The sequence below is a fragment of the Rhinolophus sinicus genome, chromosome 2 (assembly GCF_057876585.1).
Source record: "Rhinolophus sinicus isolate RSI-liver-muscle chromosome 2, RSI-T2T, whole genome shotgun sequence".
Classification (NCBI taxonomy): domain Eukaryota; kingdom Metazoa; phylum Chordata; class Mammalia; order Chiroptera; family Rhinolophidae; genus Rhinolophus; species Rhinolophus sinicus.
The window spans coordinates 99,616,614-99,636,197 of record NC_142502.1 but is presented as its reverse complement, the minus strand read 5'-3'; the positions used below and the strand labels follow the sequence as shown (position 1 = coordinate 99,636,197).

The following is a 19,584-nucleotide window of genomic DNA, read 5'->3' as shown; positions in this document are numbered from 1 at the left end:
TATACATACATTCATTCACATCACGCGTTTTCAAGTGCCTTAACATTTTCTAAATTTACAACACTTAACCATGGTGGTTTTTATGAGCTTATCAAATTATGCATAGAATATTATTATTATGTCAATAGACTTTAGATTTGTAAAAGACAGCCTCCAGATTTCACTTATCTATTTTCCACCCCCGGAATTTCCATTAAATTTGGTGAGGAAAATTTTTTATTATGGTTCTCAGACTTCATGGGTCTACTTATGAGTCTCTTTCCTCCTTACCAGCCCTCGATTTCAGTAAGTTGTCACCAGGTAATTCCCAGCTTGGCAGCCTGAAGAAATAGCATTTAACTTAATTAGGATTGTTTAACCACCTCCTGTTTGCCAGCCTCTCTGTCGATGTTTCAGTAGACAGAGATTTGAGACCTGATTCCTGCCCTAAAGGAGCTCATGATCTGGTTGGTAAGACAGATCCATCAGCAACTTTAATGTGATGTAATAAATGTCACCCCCCCCAAAACCCACCCGTTGAGAACTAAGTACCACACTAGTACTGAGAGCAGAGAGATGAATTTTGCCAAGGAGGACTTCCTACAGGAAGCAGAGAGTCGGGTTTGCAGAGGCAGGGATGCAAGAAAAGGCCATTCCAGGCAGCGGCTTGAGTAAATACAAGGACTGTTCAGGGCAAGAAGGAGACGGTGTGGCCGGAGCTCAGGAAGCAGGAGCAGGGTGGTGGGGAGTGAGGCGGGAACGTGAAGTCCTCCAGGGGAGTTTGGGCTGCATCACACAGGCAATGGGAAGTCACCAACGATCAGATCATTCTTGGAGAAGGTAGAGGGTAGACTGGAAGAGGGGTACCCAGAGCAATGAGACACTTACCCGGTCCAAGGGAGAGAGCCTGGGATGGTAACCAGGTGCAGATGAGGGAACAGAGGTGGTAAAGTGATGAGATGGGAATCTTTGAGAGAGCAGGGCGTGGCAGGGGCTGGGCTGAGGGCAGCACACGAGGGACTGGTTGGGAGGAAAGGCAGGACACTGCGTTTGTCAGCGAGTGCTATTGGGACACCTAGGTGGGGTGTGTTGGCAGTCTTGCAGTTTGGGGAAGGGGTAAGGAGCAGTGATTTAAAACCCTGCGGGGTTGTTAAGTGTATTTTTGATATTCAGAAACTGAGGGGCATGGGATTGGTTCATCCCGTCTTTCCACAGACACAGATGACTAAGTCATTGATCACAACCTCCTTCTGTGATTTTCTTTCACTAAAAATGTGACTTACAATAGCAAAGCATTAACAGGAACTAATTGTTACTATTTGGTAAGAAGTGTTACAAGCCAGAGCAATACTTAAATACAAATGCAGGTACCCATTTCGGTTTTTCGTTTGTTTGTTTTAACCTATCTTTTCTTGTTAATAGTCCTAATCCTTTCACTTTTCTTCATTTCTGGTTTCAAGTTAGTTTGTTTCCTCGTCTCATGGCACCCCATGTCTTGGCAAGCCCCCGGCTTATTCAAGCATCCTACCCTTTACACACACGAGCACACAGACACAAATACTCTTATCTAGGGTTGCTTTCTTTCATCACATGGAAGAGTGGAGACGACTTTCCCTGCATACTAATCACTTCTCTGCTTCCTTTTCCTTCCCTTGACATGAGAGACAAAATTTCAGGTTGGTGCCAAAGTAATTGCGGTTTAAGAGGTTAAAAATAATTGCAAAAACCGCAATAACTTTTGCACCACCCTAAAACATTCCGTTCTGTATCACGTGGCCAAGTCTGGGAAACATAAAGATTATAGCCACTTGCTGCATGCTCACAGGTGGTGTGCAAGCAGATGAAGTCCCTTCGATTTGGAAGCTCTCTGGCTACTATTTTAATACCAATCATTGATTTCTCAACATGAATGTACCTTCTGGTTTTATATCTTCTAACCCAGTCCCCATTAATGAAATAATTTCTTTCTTTGGCTCCAAATATTTGAATAAATGTTTACTTAATTTTTTTAAGAAGCACACACTTAAGTAAAACACAGTACAATTTGCAAAGAGGCCATAGTTGCATTACAAATGTGTATAGCCAAAATCACCTGTGGATATTTGAAATGTTTTAAAATACTTGACACGTTTTGTTCATAGATGACCATTTACTCTGTGTCCGTGTAATGCGGTGTGCGTCTCATAGTGTCTGATGTGTCTCCCATCGCGCTTCTGCCGCAAGGACAGGTGTCAGGCCCCGTTGGCCCCCGGCTCCATGTCTGAGCTCATGCTGTTTGCCGTGCTGCTTGGTTGCGTGCTGATGGCCTGATATTTTGTCAGTCATATTTGAAGAGGCTGAGTCAGCCACCGTGGAGCTAATCTAGTATTTTCAGCCCCTTCCACAATCATTTCTGTAGCAATTGATGAGCTCAGCCATGTGGCGGTTAGATTTGATTATTAAAATGGACAAGCTGTCTGTGCCCATGACCCTATAATATTTGCTCAGTGGCGCAGCTTTTGGCAATGCATGGATTTGCCTCCCGACGGATTACTCAGGCCCAGGAGAACCTGTTGTGTTCTACTGGGTTTTCCCAGCAGTCATTGGTACATATTCCCATACTGTTTAAGATTATGCTTCTTGGATTTCTCAAAGGATTTCTTTGGTCTCTTTTTCCCACAGGTGTGCGTTTTCAAAGTATTGTGCACACATGAATTAGATTCTGGTGTGTGTGTGTATGCGCGCGCGCGCGTGTGTGTGTGTGTGTGTGTGTGTGTGTGTGTGTGTGATATGTGTGGATGTATTTAAATCCAAAGACTGTCAGTTGTAAAGAGTATGACTTCAGCCAGGGCATTACCTGCCTTTCAGAACCCCTTAATTGATAGCCATGCTTTGCCATCTGCTGTTCAGTGTGACAAGTGCTGCTGATGAAATGAAGGCAGAGGCCGACCGTGTTCTCCAGGTCTTACACCTCTCGATTAGGTTGGTCATGCGGTATCATTATTTTCCAAATGTTTGTCTCAGTCTGGAGCTTGACGCCATTTGGATGCCAAACGGCGCTAGTTTTTCTGTTTTGTTCTCAGCGACTTGATAGGCCACGCCAGTCATTTGTGACATATCAGTGACAGCTTCTCATTGACTAGAACAAATCATGATTTGCGGTTTCATGGGATTTTGCTGAGGCAAGGAGATGGATAATTTTTGTCCTGCTCTCTTTTGTTACTGTAAAAATCATCGACAACCTCTTGCCTGTGTGTTTGTTTTCAGGGCAGTGTCATCAGCTAGCAGCAATTTCCGAATGCTTGTCTTGAGGATAGTTATAAAAGCCTGAGGTTTGTTGGGTAGAAGAGTGCACCAAAGGTTAATAGAGCTTCAGAACTGAAGGGACTTTGGGGATTTCTAATCTAGTCGCAATTCTAAGCATGCCCCATAGCTACCTTTTGCTGAATGTGCTGCCCCTAGCATCTGAGGGAATCCGAGAGAATGGACCTCAATCTGAGTGACAGCACTCACCTGCCTGTCCCCAGATCGCAGAACGACAGGGACATCGTAGAAATGCCTCCAGATGGATAACAGCCCATCTTCCTGGCCCTTGTGTGTGCAAGGATCCGATGCACCGGCTTTGGGCACAACCACACCCTTTATAGTCCTCGTTTCTGCACTTGGTTACCTTCCTCACCCACCACCTAGACCTTTGAGATCTGGCCAGCCTCTGCCATCCTACTGAAACTGCTCTCTCCAAGGCCACTAAAGCTAGTGACCTTCCTGCCAACTTCATGCCCCTGGACTAGACTAAGATGATGGTCTGGAATCTCTCTCATACCTCGGCTTCTGTCCAGCACCTCCCTTGGTTCTCCTCCCACCTCTCAGAGGGCTGCTTCTCATCCCTTGGTGGGCTCTTCCCAGGCGAGTTCTGCCCTTGGCCCCGGCCCTTCGTTGATGACCTCAGCCATTCTTATAGATGCAACTACTCATCTCTTCCTCTGACTGAGAAAGCGGGCTCATCAAAAGTCCCAGAGTGAGATTCTGGTTCCTCACTTCCAAGTGCTAATGCAGCGTATTCCATCCTCCTGTGGGCTTCACCAGTGCTACCCCTGGACGTCTTCCTCTCCAGCCAGCCTCATCAGGACTCTGCTCTATTTGCTTGTGTATCACCATCATCCAGATCACCTGAACTCTTGCGAATGGTCCCCTTACGTCCAAAGAGCTTGGAAGCAGGAAACCAGGAGAGTATAGTATCACAGGAGACAAGAGGAGAGGGTAGGAAATAGTGACAGATGCCTCCAGAGGTCGGGTAAGATAGGGCCAAAAATGGTCCGATGGCTTTATCAGCAAGGAGACTGTTGGCAAGAGAAGCCTCCATGGAGTGGGTGGGAAGGTAGAGGCAGATTTCAGGGTGAATGAGTGAGAGACCAGCAGATGGAGAGACCGAGGGTGAGTGTGGACAAAATTCTCTCAAGAATTTTCGCTTGGAAGAGGAGAAGCAAATTGGAGGATTACTTGTAAGAAGAAAGGATTTTCTTTCTTCTTCTTTTAATGATAGAAGCTTGAGCTTACTCAAATACTGGTAAGAAGGGGAGCAGAGCCAGGAGAGAGGGAGAGGGAGAGGGAGAGACAGAGAGGAGATACTCAGAGGGGTTAAAGAGGCCCAAGGGAATTCATGCAGGTGCAGGGACCCCTCACCCATTGTAACAAGAGTAATAAAGAAAGAATTAGTGTAGATGCAAGAGAGTTTGTAGGTTTCGTGGCAAGAAAATATGGGAGTTGCCACCTAATGCTTTCTATTTTCTCTTTGAAGAAGGAGGTGAAGTGTTGGAAGAAGGATTTAAGGAGAGTGGCTGACGTTTGAGAAAGAGGGCTAATGCGTGGGACGAGGAAGAACTGCTGGTGGTTAGAGAATCCATCGCGGCTGCTGACGGTTAACCGTGATGGCAGCTGTGTTTGCTTCAGGGTTGTTCAGCAGCTGCTATAGGCATAAGAAGGGGGCGTTTGGATTCATCCAGGATTGGGGTTTTGCTGGGCAGGTGATGAAAAGGATGGTTCTAGAATAGGAAATAAAGTGAATAAAGGGGTGGAATTCAGGAACAGGTCTTCAGAAATTATAAGTTCAGGGAACTGACAGGTCAAGGTGCCCAATGGGATACCGAAGAGACCCAGATGATGGCAGGATGCTCAGTGAATGGGGCCAGATGGGCACTGGGCAGCGACAGTGAGGGGCGGGACATGTGGCCTGAGGGAATGGTTGTCAAAGCAGTGGAGATTCTCATAAAGGATGGAGGAACAGTTGGGAAGGACAGTGTCTTCAGAGTTGAACCAGGTTCTGCGGCAAGATGTTCTAGGAAGAGATGGAAAATACTGAAGAGTTTGTTAACCACAGAACCACTCCAGGCGGAACGGTGGAAAGGTTTGGAGGGAGGGGAGAAGTGTGAGTTTGGGTCGAGGGGAAGGAAGCATAAAGTTAGCACATGGAGAAGATAGAGCAGTGCAGGAAATTACATTTTGGAACATGAGACACGGTGGGCTTAGCTGATCCCAACCTGGCCAAGAGAATTAGCCGTAGCTCTCCCGCTTGTACTCAGAGTTTGCTGGAGCCAACTAGATAAATGACATTTCAGAGAAGACATGAGTCTCAGGACTCTGGAAAGAGTTGGCTTGTACTACTGACAGCCTTCTTAATATTTTGCTTGTATCATGAGGCATTTCTCTTCCCACTTGTCACATTTGTTCTTAAAACAGATGTGGGTCAGTGACCTGTCAATGGCTTGTCTTTGTGAAAAGAGCGTGGTTCTCAGCCCTGCCTGTGCAGAAGAATCACCTGGGAGCTTTAAATACACACTAACGCCTGGGGCCCCAGACCTCTGGGGAGGAGGCCTCCAGAGTCTGTACAATTGATTTTCTTAAAAGCTCCCTCTGTGGTTGTAATGTGTGCAGAACCTCGGTGTTAGACCTTTGCTGCCCAGTTCTATGGTCCATCAGCGGCAGCAGTGGCACCACCTGGGAGCTTGATAGAAACCCCAAATCTCAGGCCCCACCCATGACCCACCTACCGAATCAGAACCTGCCTTGTACTAAGAGCTCCCTGCCCAGGAGGTACCTATGAACGCTGACGTGTGAGAAGCCCTGCCTTGAAACAGTACAGATGCCTGGGTCCCACCTCTAGAGACTCTGATTTTATTCATCTGGGCTGTGGCCTGGGACTGAGGAGTTTTAAAGGCTGCCCTGGTATGTCTAATGTTTAATCAATTGAAGATTCCTGCCTTACAGCATCTAGCAAAGATAACGAAAGGTGCCCAGTGCATTTTTACTCAACTAGATGGATCAACCCCATCTCTGTTTAATGATTTATGACCTTTGATTCAACTTACCAATGAACTCCATTTGCTTCTCGTTTGGGGGAAAGACTGCCTGTCGTGAACTTAAGCAGGAACATCATTCCTCTTCATTTTCACAGATGTTCCTGGGAGGCTTGGTAGCTGATAAGACAGGAAATACTGCACAACCTAAGGCCCATTACGTAAAGACTGGTTCGTTTACTAAAGAAAAACGAGGCATTACCTATAGCACCATCATTACAAAGTGCCAACCAACTCCTCACAAAATCAAGACAAGCAATCTTCCTGATTTGTTATTTCTTTCATCTTTTCTAAAACCTTGTTTGAAATGATGCTTAACGCATTTTGCAGCTTTCTGTACGCCAACTGATTGCACAAGTCAAATGTCAGTCATTGTTTTGCTGAAATATTGGGGTACTGCTATTATGGAAGTACCAAGTATGACTTTAGACCTGTTTCCAGAGTATAATCCTGGCTTAAAAGTGAATTTTTTAAAGAACAAGCTTGACAAGTGTTTTAAGAAATCATTATGCTGTATGAGTTTGAAGGGAAAAAAAATTTTTAAGCACCTCACTTAGACCACATGTAACTCCGATGTTTGAATAATCAAATCACCTATTTTCAGGTGGGTGGTTAAATCTCAGGAAAAATAAAAGGTTATTGTGATTGAAGACTTTCCCCAACTTTTTGTTTCTCACTTCAGAGGCAGACATAGGAGTGTATGAATCACTTTTCCACTATGGATGATTGAAATTTGGTTTAAGAATTATTAAAACAAAAAGGTGCCAAGACAAAAGTACTGCTTTTCAAGCTTTAAAGAAAAACAAACAAGTATTTTTAAATCATACAGGCTTCAGAAAACAAATTTTGATTCTATTAGACTTGATATCAGTCTGCAGAAAAGATGGTCATTCATTTTTTAAATTCAATAATGAACAATTCAGGGCATTCGCTACAGTTTGAATTCCACAAGGTCGTGTTCTTTTTTTTAGGAAGCCAAATTGAAACTATCAAGACTTGAAATAAATAGTATCTTCTCCATGTTCTCTGGTAGGGATGGCCCAGGGGACAGTTCTCTCCTCCTTCACTCTCAGGCCTCAGATACATTTATTTAACATTTTCCTTTCTTAATAGCTCAAGGTAATGTGTATTCTAGATTCCACCTACTGGCACACTGAGAATGCTTCCTAAACATGAGGAGGCTTGTTGTCAAAGTCAGGAGGGAGCAGCCGCAGAGCGCCTCTCCTTAACTGCACTACAGTCTCTCAGAGCTCTCTGACAAAGACTGAAGGCTTTGTCACCGGTTGTTACATAAGAGAGAATCCTGCTCAGTCCTCATCTGGCACCCATGACATCGACCTGAGTGCCATATGGAGTGGGGTCAAGTTTGCAATTTAGTTGGAACTTAAAATGTTTGCGAAAAATTCAATTATTCCACTTGTGCAGATGGACGGTGAAGAGCAGGATTTGTGTCTCGTACGTGATGACCTTGTACACGCGTAGACCAGTGATGAATTTCAAAATGTCCTAAAATTGAATTCCAAGTACTCTACTTGGATACACAGAATCCAATACAGTACATGGATGCACGCTTAATGTGAAATGATGAAAATGACATTTTCATGAAGTGACATAGAAGGGGGAAGTGGATTTTATTATTGTGGTCATATATATATATACCACTGCCTGGCAAACACACAACGTGTTTATTTTGCTACTAAAGGATGGGGTCTCCAGTGTTTAAAAGAGAAGTCCACATAATCACATGCTGATCAAATTACCTAAAGGAACTCCGCACATAGAGTGTGGGTGGGCACTGGCCAGCTGCTGCCAGGCAAACTTCCGCGTGTTTCCTGCCCGCTGCAGTTAACCTTTCATGTCACAAAATTATCCTTGCCTACTAGGCCTTCTTGGTTTCATGAAACTGTAGCTTTATCCGAATCAGCTATAAAAGTCCTTCAATCAGCTACTCTGGTTGATTAACTTTTCATTTGGATTAATGCAAGAACTCTCCTTTAGTGCCTAAATCCTATTTTAGTGATGACCCTGATTAATTTTATAAAATGTAAATACAAGCAAATCACTTGCCTACTTTAAATATTCAGTGGCTTCCCATCATCCACAAAATTGAGTCCAGACTCTGACGTCTCCCTTGGTTCTAACCTCATCTGCCATTACTGCCTCACCTTTAGCCTAGACCTCCATGCCTTCACACAGGCTGTTCCTCCAACTGGAATTGTCCCACCTGGCCATCTCCTAAGGACCTTTCAAGGGTCACCTCCAATTACATTTTCTCAATTCTTGAGTGGTTCATTTCGTTCACACTTTTGCTCATGCCAACACTGTGTTACATGTCCTGCCTCCCTCCACATTCCCTCTGGACTGAGCTGCTTGAATGCCAAGTCCATGGAAGGCCTCTGCCTCTTTGTGGTCATCCCACCTGGACCAGTGCCTGGTACACAGTGGCCACTCCCAAGAGATTTAAGGAATGAACAAATGAATGAGTGCCTTCCCAAGTGTCTAATTTAATAACCTGAGAGGGACTTGGCAACAGGGAAAACCTGACCTTCTCCCAAAGCCAGGCTAGGGGCCTATTCTTTCTTTCCAACTCCAAGGGATATTAGCTCAGTGCCTGTAATTATGCCTCGTAACTTGGCATGGCATGATCTTCAATATTAACATGGAGGCCTAGATGTAATATGTAAGTCACAGAAAAACTGTCCTAAGATTTTGAAGTCCATTTTGAGGTTTAGGGTATAGTTTCTAACATCAAATACTACTCTCCAAGAAAGTTTTCTCTTATTGAATTGAATGGCATGGTTTGCAAATATTAAGTTTAAAGAAAGGCCACAGTATGCGCAACCATGTATCGTCTTAAAATAACTGTATTACGCATATTAAAACATGCAGTTTTCCTTTCCGGTGTGATTGCTTTGTTTGATCAAATTGAAAGTCGGGTTTTCTATTTTGGCATTACGCCTTATTTCCTTAGACTAAATGAAATTGTTCCATTATAGCAAATAGAAGCTTGATAATGGTTTGATTCAAGTTTTAATCAGAATGCTGTTCTCAGAATATTTTACCATTCCGGTCTTATTCCTAGATATTGTATCTTCAAATAGATGCTATGAGCTAGGATTGGGTTACAACCCTTACAGGATTTGAGTGGTTGAAATCCCAGGAGAATTTCAAACCAAGGCTCTGTCTGAGGCAGAGAGGGTGCTGCTTTCCTGCTGTCAGCTGACAAGAACTATTTAGCTCATCACAGGTCCCCATAGAAACAAAACACTGAAAGAAATGTCCCCCCTGGGGTTTGATCTCAACTCCTCTTGGATGGGCACGGCTTTAGAGATTGATAAGCAAATAACAATTAGCAGTGCCCCCTTCGGATTTTGAAAGTGAACTATAACAAAGCATGGAAGTCATTTCTTTATTTGTTTGTTTTTTTAAGGCTTCCTCACAGCAATGAGGCAGGAGGTAACCCGTGCCCACAAAGGCTGGGCCCTGGACTCGGTGACCATCCACAATGAAGTTCTGCGCCAGACCAAGGAGGAGATCACATCACCCCCTGTGGTAGGCACCACCCGGCAATGGCGGGGACAGTGCTGGAGCCAGGCCTGCAAGTCAGGTTCTGCCTAACACTGACCCGTGAGTGCCTCAGGGTAGTCCCCTGGCTTTGCAGTCAGGGCTCCCTTGGTGGTAACCAGAAGACCTCCATGTCAAAGCTGCCTCCATTTGCTGGAGTGGGGATGAATGACAAACGCAGGGAACTCTCCAGGCTGCGTTTCTTTATAATTATAAGTTACACTTGTGTTTGCTGAAAAGGATTTTCCACACATCTGCAGCCACTGCTGTGGGCTGCTCACAGAATGGAGGAGTGTTGAGAGCACTTGTAGAGGCGACAAGGACCAGCGGTCCTGAGTGCTGGGGCCTTCCTAGCTGCAGGACCCCAGATGGGGGAGGGGGGCTCGAGATGAGCAGACACCATTGGGAGACATTGTTTGGACACTTACCAGCTCTATGAACTCTAGCAAGTTCTCTAACTTTTTTGAGCCTCAACTGGTGGTTATGAAGATTAAACGGGATCATTGAAACTTTAGTGGCAGATGCCCATGACACTCAATAAATCTTCGTCCCCTTATCATTTCTTTTTCATTCCCTCAATTGTCAAGTAAGGGGATGGACCACATGATTTCCAACTTCTAGCCCTTTCTGCCACCTTATGACAAGGATCGCCTTTCCTCCAGTTTCCAACTGCATGGTCCTTCCTTCCATCTGAGATCTCACCAGAAGCACCTTCAATTTCTGTATTTCCACCAACAATCTAGGCTTTTTCTGTCATGTGCCTCAGAGTTCTTCCAGCTTCTCCCCATTATGCTATTCCAAAGTCACTTTCACATTTTTAGGTATGTGTTACAGCAGCACCCCATTTCTGACTACCAAGATCTGTATTCGTTTCCGAAGGCTGTTGTAACGAAGCACCACAAACTGGGTGACTTAAAACAATATAATTTTTTTCTCTCGCAGTTCAGGAAGCCAGAAATCTGAAATGAAGATATTGGCAGGTTGGTTTCTTCTGAAGGCCCTGAGAGACAGTCTGCTCCATGCCTCTCTCCTAGCTTTCACTAGTTGGCAGCCGTCCTTGGCATTCCTCCAATCGCTGCCTCCATTGTCACGTGGCCCTCTCCCTGTGTGTATCTGTGTGTCCCCTCCTCTTCTTAGAAGAAACCACCCATGTTGGAATTTGGACCCACACTAATCCAGTATGACCTTAACCAATTACATACGCAAAGACCCTAGTTCCAAATAGTCACATTCTGAGGTTCTAGACAGGCACAAATTTTGGGGTGATATTATTCAACCCACTACACCCTCTAACTATAACTTCTTGGGACAGGAGCCTAGAAGGGACACAATTTACTGTCGGATTGTTCACGTAGTAATTGTCACACAGTAACTAATGATGGGAATCATATGTCCTGATTTTCTGGGATTGCCCATGCTTTTCGTGTCAATTCATGTTCCTCAGTTTTTGGTTCAAAAAATATGGTCCTCATCCTGTTAGAAAACACTTTATAATTAAATCCATTCTCTTTTATTATAATCTACATTTGCTTCCCTTTATCCGTCCTTACTGGAAATGAAAAAATGGTCACCATCTTCTACATAAATATATTTTATGAGCGTACGTGATGATAGGATTCTCCCTCAGGATTCCCGTTAGCCGTTCTTGTCTTACTGAATACATGTTCTACGGCTCCCCTCTGCCCACAAGACAAAGTTCAAACCCTTCATCTTGGTGTCTAGACTACCCTGCTCGAGCCCTAACTTATTTTATCACCATTGAACGCACTGCTATGTGAAATTCAGGGTCGGCTTTCACACACATACCGCCTTTCTTCATAGTATTGCTCCTGCCTGGGACGCCCACCCTCTCTTCTGTCTTCCCAGATGCCCCCACCCTTCGGGCCATACCCCCCACACAGGCCCTTGAACACTCCGGCCCACAGGGGCCTTTCACCTCAGAAGGCACTGAGCTCAGCCTCAGTGCTGTTCACCAGGCAGCCCCTCGAACAAGTGTGTGCTGCTGCTACACTCATGTCTTTTAAAACATTTTTCTGTGTGTGTCTTGTCTCCCACATTAATGATGAGGCCCTCAGGGGCAGGTCTTATTGGGTGAGAGAGAGGCAGGGGATGATGGTCAGCCAATGCAGACCCAACTCTCCCCTCCCTGCCCATCACACCCCCTCTTGCTCTATCACACCTGCCTCTGGTGTGTGTGTCAGGGGAGGGAGCTCTGACTCTCCTGCTCGCCAGGCCCAGCGGCACAAAGCTCACGTCATCCTGTGACAGAGATGAAGTTAGAGCCATAGGTTGGTCACAGGCAGAGACACCCCGTGGCACTTAGCTCCAAACCCTGTTGTGTGCTCCCGTGCTCCTTAACTCAGACCAGGCCTCTGGGAGCAGTAGCTCCCTGCAGAGGAGATGTGGCTCCGCTGGCTCTGTTGTCCCAGGCAGGCCACCTCCAGGCTCAAATAACCAATAACAGGGCCATTTCTACAGCTCTCAGAGCCTCAAGACAGGCAGCAGGGGAAATTGGGCTCCCCATGTCCCTAACGCAGGGTGCCGGAGCTGTTTTCGTCTTTTGGTAGCATCTGAAACTGGCGTGTGTTTTCTTTCCAAACGGACGGCCTTTATTACGGTAATGGATGCTCCTCTCACAGCGCCTCGTTTTTTAAAACTTCGATTCCCTTCCGCTTGCCTGTTGCAGGAAGGTGTGTACATCTACGGGCTGTACATGGACGGCGCGGCCTGGGACCGCCGCAACAGCAAGATCACGGAGTCCACGCCCAAGGTGCTCTTCACGCAGCTGCCTGTGCTGCACGTCTTTGCCGTGAACTCCATCGCGCCCAAGGACCCCAAGCTGTACGTGTGCCCCATTTACAAGAAGCCGAGGCGGACTGACCTGACCTTCATCACCGTGGTGTATCTGCGAACCGTCTTGTCCCCTGATCACTGGATCCTGAGAGGAGTGGCCCTTTTGTGTGACATCAAGTAAGCTCATTTCCGCTTGCTGGAGGCACCAGAAGCCACAACGAATGATGGGCAGTCCTACCGAGACCCTCAAAGCTGGTGTCTCCCGGCCCTGCTCGTTGCTTGGTTACTCTTTCTACATTAAAAAGTTGGTCTTCTATCATGCTGTGTGTGTGTGTGTTTTCCCTCATGTCAATAGTCAAACAGACAATTCTCAAGTCATGCTTGTTATTCTAGGCAATCGTATTCCATTATCATTGTTTTTTAGATAAAGTCCTATCTTCATGTTAGAACACTTTGGAAGGTTTGAATTTTTTTAAAAGTTGAAAAGTATTCCTTTGTTGCGTCCTAATGGGAAGCTAGTAGATGCAAACTTTTCTCTCAAATAGAAACCACTTTCCCCGCCAATAAAATCCACCCATGTCTGTGTTAGTGCTAATGTGTTAGCCTTTGCTCATTTGAGTTTGGTCTTCTCTCCGAGCTCGTGAAACGGAACCTAGAGGGGTCCTCTCAGTACCCCTAGATTTACAGCTCTGTGGTCTGAAGTGTTTGAGGCAGAAAACCCACCTGGATGATGGCTCTTGTCACTTATTTTAACTTTATTTAATATTATATTGTCTTACTTTGTAAGTGCTTTGGAGGCCCAGGAAACTCGGAGTCTCCAGCCTTCCCTCCCAACCCCAACTCTGCAGGAGATAATGAAGCACACATTTCTAGGCAGCAAATGGAGACAGAAAAACAAACTCCATCAAGTGAAATCAGGTTACATGCCAAATGCCCTTAAAGAGCAAAGTCTTTAAAAAGTGAAGCTATTTCTCACTCAGGTCTGAAGCTAGGTCTGAAGCTCAGTTTGAACCTTTATTTCCTGCTGAAGGAAATTGTCAATTTAACAAAACAGATGAAGTCCTATACTGAATGCTCACGCAGCTTCAGGAAAGCAAAGAAGCGTCTCTGCTGGTCTTCCCAGCTAGAATCCTCTTGCCTGCCCCCAGCTAAATGCACAAGCTTCATTCCCTCTGTCAGTTCCGAAGGAGGGAAGCCTTTCACGTTTTCTTGCTCCCCTCTCATCCTTCTGTCGCTCTGATCAGAGATGCCAGTGATAAACAAAATAAGATGGCCGAGCAGTATCCCAGGTGAGGTGTCTAGGGAAGACCCCAGGGGAAATTCCACCATTGTCTAATGCACTTGCAAACGGTAGAAAATATGATATGAAATGCAAATTATAGCAGCGGCTTCTGGTGTGCTCCTGATACTGATTCCACGTCAAAGCCATAGAACTCTCCAGAGCAGTTTAAAAAGTAAAGTAACCCAGCCCCGCCTAAGTGTTTTGGTATTTTCCTTGGCCAACAGGCAACTAAGGGCACTCTCTGGAAAGAATGTCCTCCTGAACTGAGGCTAGAATTTGGACCCCCATGCTGCTCCGGATGGGCACAGAGGAAGTGCAACGTAAGAGCAGGCCCCCAAATAAAACACACGTTTTATTCATATTCCTGTCTGTTAAAACAACTGAAGGCAAACTGCATAATCTAACCCCCTGGATATCACAGTAAGTTTGCAGAGCATAACAATTAGGTGTAATGTTCTCTAATAACTTGACTATTTTATGGAAAACTGGGAAAGAGATAGAAAAGAAGTGAATCTAGCAAGGGTAGAGATCAGGTTGTTCAAAGCCACAGACCATTTCCTGGGAATGTTTCACTACTACTGGTTATTTTGCTCTGTGTCTACACAGAGGAGAGAGACAGAGGCAGAGGGCCCCCCGGAGATAGGTACCTGGCACCCAAGACCAAGAAAATGGTGTTCTTTACGGTGGGTTCCTCTCCACCATCCCTAGTTTTGCAGAGATGGCTGGGGCTCAGTTCTGTTCTCTTTCTTTAGGCCCATTAAATGGTTTCCTTAGACATTTTGAGCCATTGAATGTCCACAGCGCATAATCATTTTCTCGGCAAAATTGTTGCTCTTCGCTAATTACATAATTTGCCGCACTGAGTGAGGGAGACCTGGTGAGCATAAAAAAGCAAAGAATTGGGGACAAGATGGTTAAGCCAACTGAAGCAGGGAGAGAGGCAGCGTAATTTTTGTTTCCTCTTTGGAAGCAGTCCACATATTCTCATCTTGGTCTCTGCAAAATGAACAAGATTTGAAATATTATTTTTGTTTAGTCTTCACATAAAAATTAGACCCAAAGAGAAGCATCAAAAGATACATCTTCTGAAAGGGATTGATCTAGTGGGTCATGTTGCGTGAACAAGCCCCACTCTGCCATCAGAGGTCTGAGACGTAGAGGGACTCACCTATAATGTGACTGTGACTCAGGGCCCTGGGTAAAGGACAAGAGAATGGTTAAAGAAATTCAGGAGCAAGGGATGAACTTGAACAAAGGTCACATTTCAGTTGGGTCTTGATCTTCCCATAGATGGTACCAAGCTGGTACAAGACAGTAGATGATATATTCTAAGAAAGAGAACAGCGTGAGGGAGAAAATGGTAAACGGCATGAAACATCCAGAGGCAGAGGCCAGACCACGTCATCCCAGTCTCAGGAGCCGTCGGTGAGTTTTCGTCACTGGACTGTACATTCCCAATACCAAAGCCCATCATGAGCTCACCTAAAATATCTCCATTTTGTGGTCACCATCACTCAACTTGCTCGTTTGTTTCTGCCATCAGGACTGTCTAATGAACATCACACCTACTTTCATCCTCACGTTGTTCTCTTATCAAGGAAAGCTGTCCCACATAGAGCACCTGGAACTTCCATACACACTGGGGGCAACGTAAAATGGTGCAACTATTAGGTTGATGCAAAAAATAATTGCGGTTTTTGCAATTATTTTTAACCTTTTAAACCACAATTACTTTTGTACCAACCTAATATTTTGGGAAACAGGTGTGCTGTTTCTTAAAAGTCACATATAGGTACTATATGACCCAGGCATTTTACTCCTAGATACTTACCCAAGAGCAATAATGGGAGATGTCCATACAAAGACTTACATGTGAACGTTTATAGAAACTTTATTATTAACAGCCAACAACTGGAAACAACCCAAGTGTCCATCAACAGGTGAATGGATAAGCAAACTGTGGTACACCCATTCTATAGAATACTACTCAGCAATATGACACAACTGATACACACTACAATATGGCTGAATCTCAAAATAATTATGGTGAGTGAAAGAAGTCAGACAAAAAAGAGTGCATATATATGGTTCCATTTATACATAACATTCTAGAAAGTGCAAACTAATCTATAGAGACAGAGCAGGTCAGTGTTTATAAGAGGAGCGGGGGAGGCATGAGAAAGATTGTAAAGGAACAGGAGGAAACTTTGGGGAATGATAGATGTGTTCATTCTCTTGATTATGGTGATGGTTTCACAAGTGTCAAAATGTACCAAATTGTACACTTTAAACATATACAGTTGATTGTACTTTAATTATACCTCAATAAAGCTGTAAAGTTCTCTCTACCACCCGATTCTTTGTTCACCCTCTGTGAGGGTGAAACCGTGAAACCCCTCACCACTTCCTCAGGCAGGGTTTATTGCTCCTTCTGCATTTTGGTTGCAACTGAATTTAGCAATTTTAATCCTAAGAATTAATAACATGTATCTGTCTCCCCACTCTGTAGCTAGCTTCTTGGAAGCGGAGTCTGGCTTTTTGTCACCCCGATAAATAGTGACTCAATGAAAGAATGAATGAGCAGCAAGTAACCCATTTTGACTGGTAAATGCAGGCAAATGATGGAGAAGGAAGGAATGTCAAGTGGGGGCCATGTTGGGCGGGTCTAGAATTCCATGGGAGGACAGTGGGGGAACCATGGGTGGTTCTGGACTCCTGCAGGAATGGAAGTGAGCAGGTCAGTTAGGAGGCTATTGCTCTAGACCAAACAAGATGAAGTGAAGATTGGAACTAGAGAGAAGACAATTAGAATGGACATAAAGCAAGTCATTTGAAAGACCGTGTGGAGGTAAAGTTTGGGAATTCCAAAACCAGGTTGATGAGATGAATAATAAACAGTAAGGGTTTAAAGATACAGCAGTTTATAGCCTGGGAAGTTTGGTTTGATGTTTCTTCTGTCATTACAATTTGGGGAAAGAGCTATTTTCCTATCCAAGTGCTTATAAATAACTGCCAGGGTCTCTGAAGAAAGACTCGAAGGTCTGTGTACTCACGATGAGGTCTGTGACAACGGCATAGGGTTACGATGTGCTAGGCACTGGCCTAAGCACTTGACATGAATTAACCTGTGTGATTCTTATTCTCACCCTAGGACATCTGATATTATCATTTCCATTTCACAGATAAGGAAACCGAAGCACAGGAAAGCTAAATAATTTGCCCAAGTTCTCACAACTAGTAAGAGACAGAGCTGGGATTTGAACATACACTGAATGATTTCAGTCCATGCCCTGATGACCTTTGCAAAGCAGCACTAGAGTTTTTAAAAAGCCAGAGTCTGTTGCATAAACCTCTAAAATTCATAGTTGTGCATAGAAAGTAGTACATTTATGTTTCTCTGCCTTGTTAACGTGAGCAGCTTCCATGATCTGAATGGAAAGGGTAACGTGCAAAGAAGAAAGATTATCAGATAGATACCAGCATTTATATGTGTGCAAACAAATGTACATTTAAAATTCAGGGATTTTGAACTTGAATTAGTATGTTCATGTAACATGCAGTTTCTGGGCAGTTCTTGAACATTCTAGACCAGCAGGTGCATTGTTCCCTGGGAGAAGCTGGAGAAATTAGTTCTAGACTCCAAGTGAGAAGACACGTAGTCTAGTCCTGGGATACAGGCCACTGCTGAGTGGCTTCCTTGTCCACAGGCAAGAGAAAAAAAAGTAACTAAGATGTTATTTTATAGAACACAATTCAGCAAAGGGCAAAAGAAACCAAAAGTGTGGAAAAACTTCACTATGCTAAATGAAAAAAAAAAAAAAAAAATTAGAGAACTATGGAGATCCTTTTCATTTAAAAAGGCAAAAACCCACTCACAGTTGAAGTAACTCAATGACTTATTCCTTGGTGTCTACTAGAATTGCCAGTGTTTGATGTTGTTTTTTAAGGTTTTAAAAAATGGTCCTGCTTTAAGGGGTGGCTGGCTAGCTCAGTTGGTTAAAACATCGTGCTAATAACACCAAGGTTGCTGGTTAGATCCCTGCATGGGTCATTATGAGCTGTGCCTTCCTTTAAAAAAATAAAAATAAATAAGGTGTGTTTAAATAAATAAATAAATAAATATGGTCCTGCTTTCGATATAAAAAGATGTCACATGACAATATTCTAGGAATAGTTGTGACATACAGGCACGCCTCAGAGATATCCGGTTCCAGAGCACCGCAATAAAGCGAGTATCACAATAAAGTGAGTCACTCGAATTTTTTGGTCCCCTAGTGCATGTAAAAGCTATGTTTACACTATACCACACTATACTGTAGTCTATTACGTTGACAACAGCCTCATGATTAAAACCACAATGTATGCACCGTATTTAAAAAGTACTTAATTGCTAAGAGATGCTAACCAGATGATGCTTAGCATTTCTTAGCCTTCAGCGGGTCGTAATCTTTTGTTGGTGGAGGGTCATACCTTCAACTTGTAAGAAATGCAGTATCTTCAAAGCACAACAAAGCGAAGTGCAATAAAACAAGGTACGCCTGTATAGCATCAATCCAAAACCATGCCTAATATTGATAGGTAATGAATCCACCAAACGTCATCCAGGGCTATGTAGACATGGGTGTGTGAGCTTTTTCCATATTTGATAAAAATTGTCCACCTATTAAAAACACTGAAAATGTCACCCTTCTCCCTAGATCACGTTCTCTGGAAACAGACTCTGACCTGAAGATTTGTGTGCAGATTTCCTAGGAAGAGCTCTTGGGAACAACGCCTGTGGGGGAGTGAAGGAGGCAGGCCTGGGCAGAGGGAGAAGTGGGGTGCGATGTAGTCACAGCAAGCGCCGCATACAACCCCCAGAAGCTGTGGAGAGGAGCTGGCCCTGCAAAAGGTTTGACATGGGTGAGGGGGCTGAGGGGGTCAGGCAGCTGTACGCCCATCGCAGCCAATACTCCTGGCAGCTGGAGGAAGAGAGTCTGAGGCCTGAGGGGAGACCGGGGCAGCCATCCATGGCACTGCCTTTCTCCCTCCACACTCTCTTCCTTCTCATCTCTCATCCTTTTTCCTCACCTCCTTGGATCTGAAAACAAATCATGAACGTGTGTTCCCTCTCTTCCTCTATAAAGGTCTCCTCAGAGGAGCCTAAATTCAGCGAGAGTATTTCTGACATCTGCACACAGACTTCACACCCCCGAAGTGAAGAGAGTTTTCTGGAGTGCCTGAAGTGGCGGGAAAGAGACCAGAGGAAGGTGTGATTCCTGTGCCTTCCTAGTGGCTAGGGAAGTGGGGGGTCTCTGCCTGATGACAGATTCTGAAAAGACCCCAAACACAAAGACAACTGAAATCTAAAAGCATCTGACTTAATTGCTGTTTTTCTCATAGCCATAAATTCCCTAAAAATGTTTGAAGGCTACAACTGTGCTTTGCCTTAGAAAAAAAAAAATGTCTTTTGTACCTTGAGCACATGGAAGAAAATTAGTCAACTCCCTTGTTTCTTTCCTCTAACATCTGGCTTTGAATGCAAAAGGGAATCATAGTCTTTGAACACTCAACCCTTGATTGACATACAACCTTCTGCGATAAATATGAATCCTTTGGAGTAATGCTCAAATAATGAAAACGTTCTCCATCTAC

The 19,584-nt window shown here is 44.4% G+C and overlaps 1 protein-coding gene across 1 annotated transcript in view; it reads left to right on the top strand.

Annotated features, from left to right (window-relative positions):
• The window catches only part of DNAH8 (dynein axonemal heavy chain 8), a 369,939-nt gene extending 356,980 nt beyond the window's left edge, over positions 1-12,959 (top strand). The window contains exons 91-92 of the mRNA XM_088795770.1: positions 9,742-9,863; positions 12,562-12,959. Of these exons, the coding sequence (XP_088651896.1) occupies positions 9,742-9,863; positions 12,562-12,849 (410 nt within the window). The 3' untranslated portion in view covers positions 12,850-12,959. The remainder of the gene's footprint in view (positions 1-9,741; positions 9,864-12,561) is intronic.
• Positions 12,960-19,584: the final 6,625 nt, after the last annotated feature.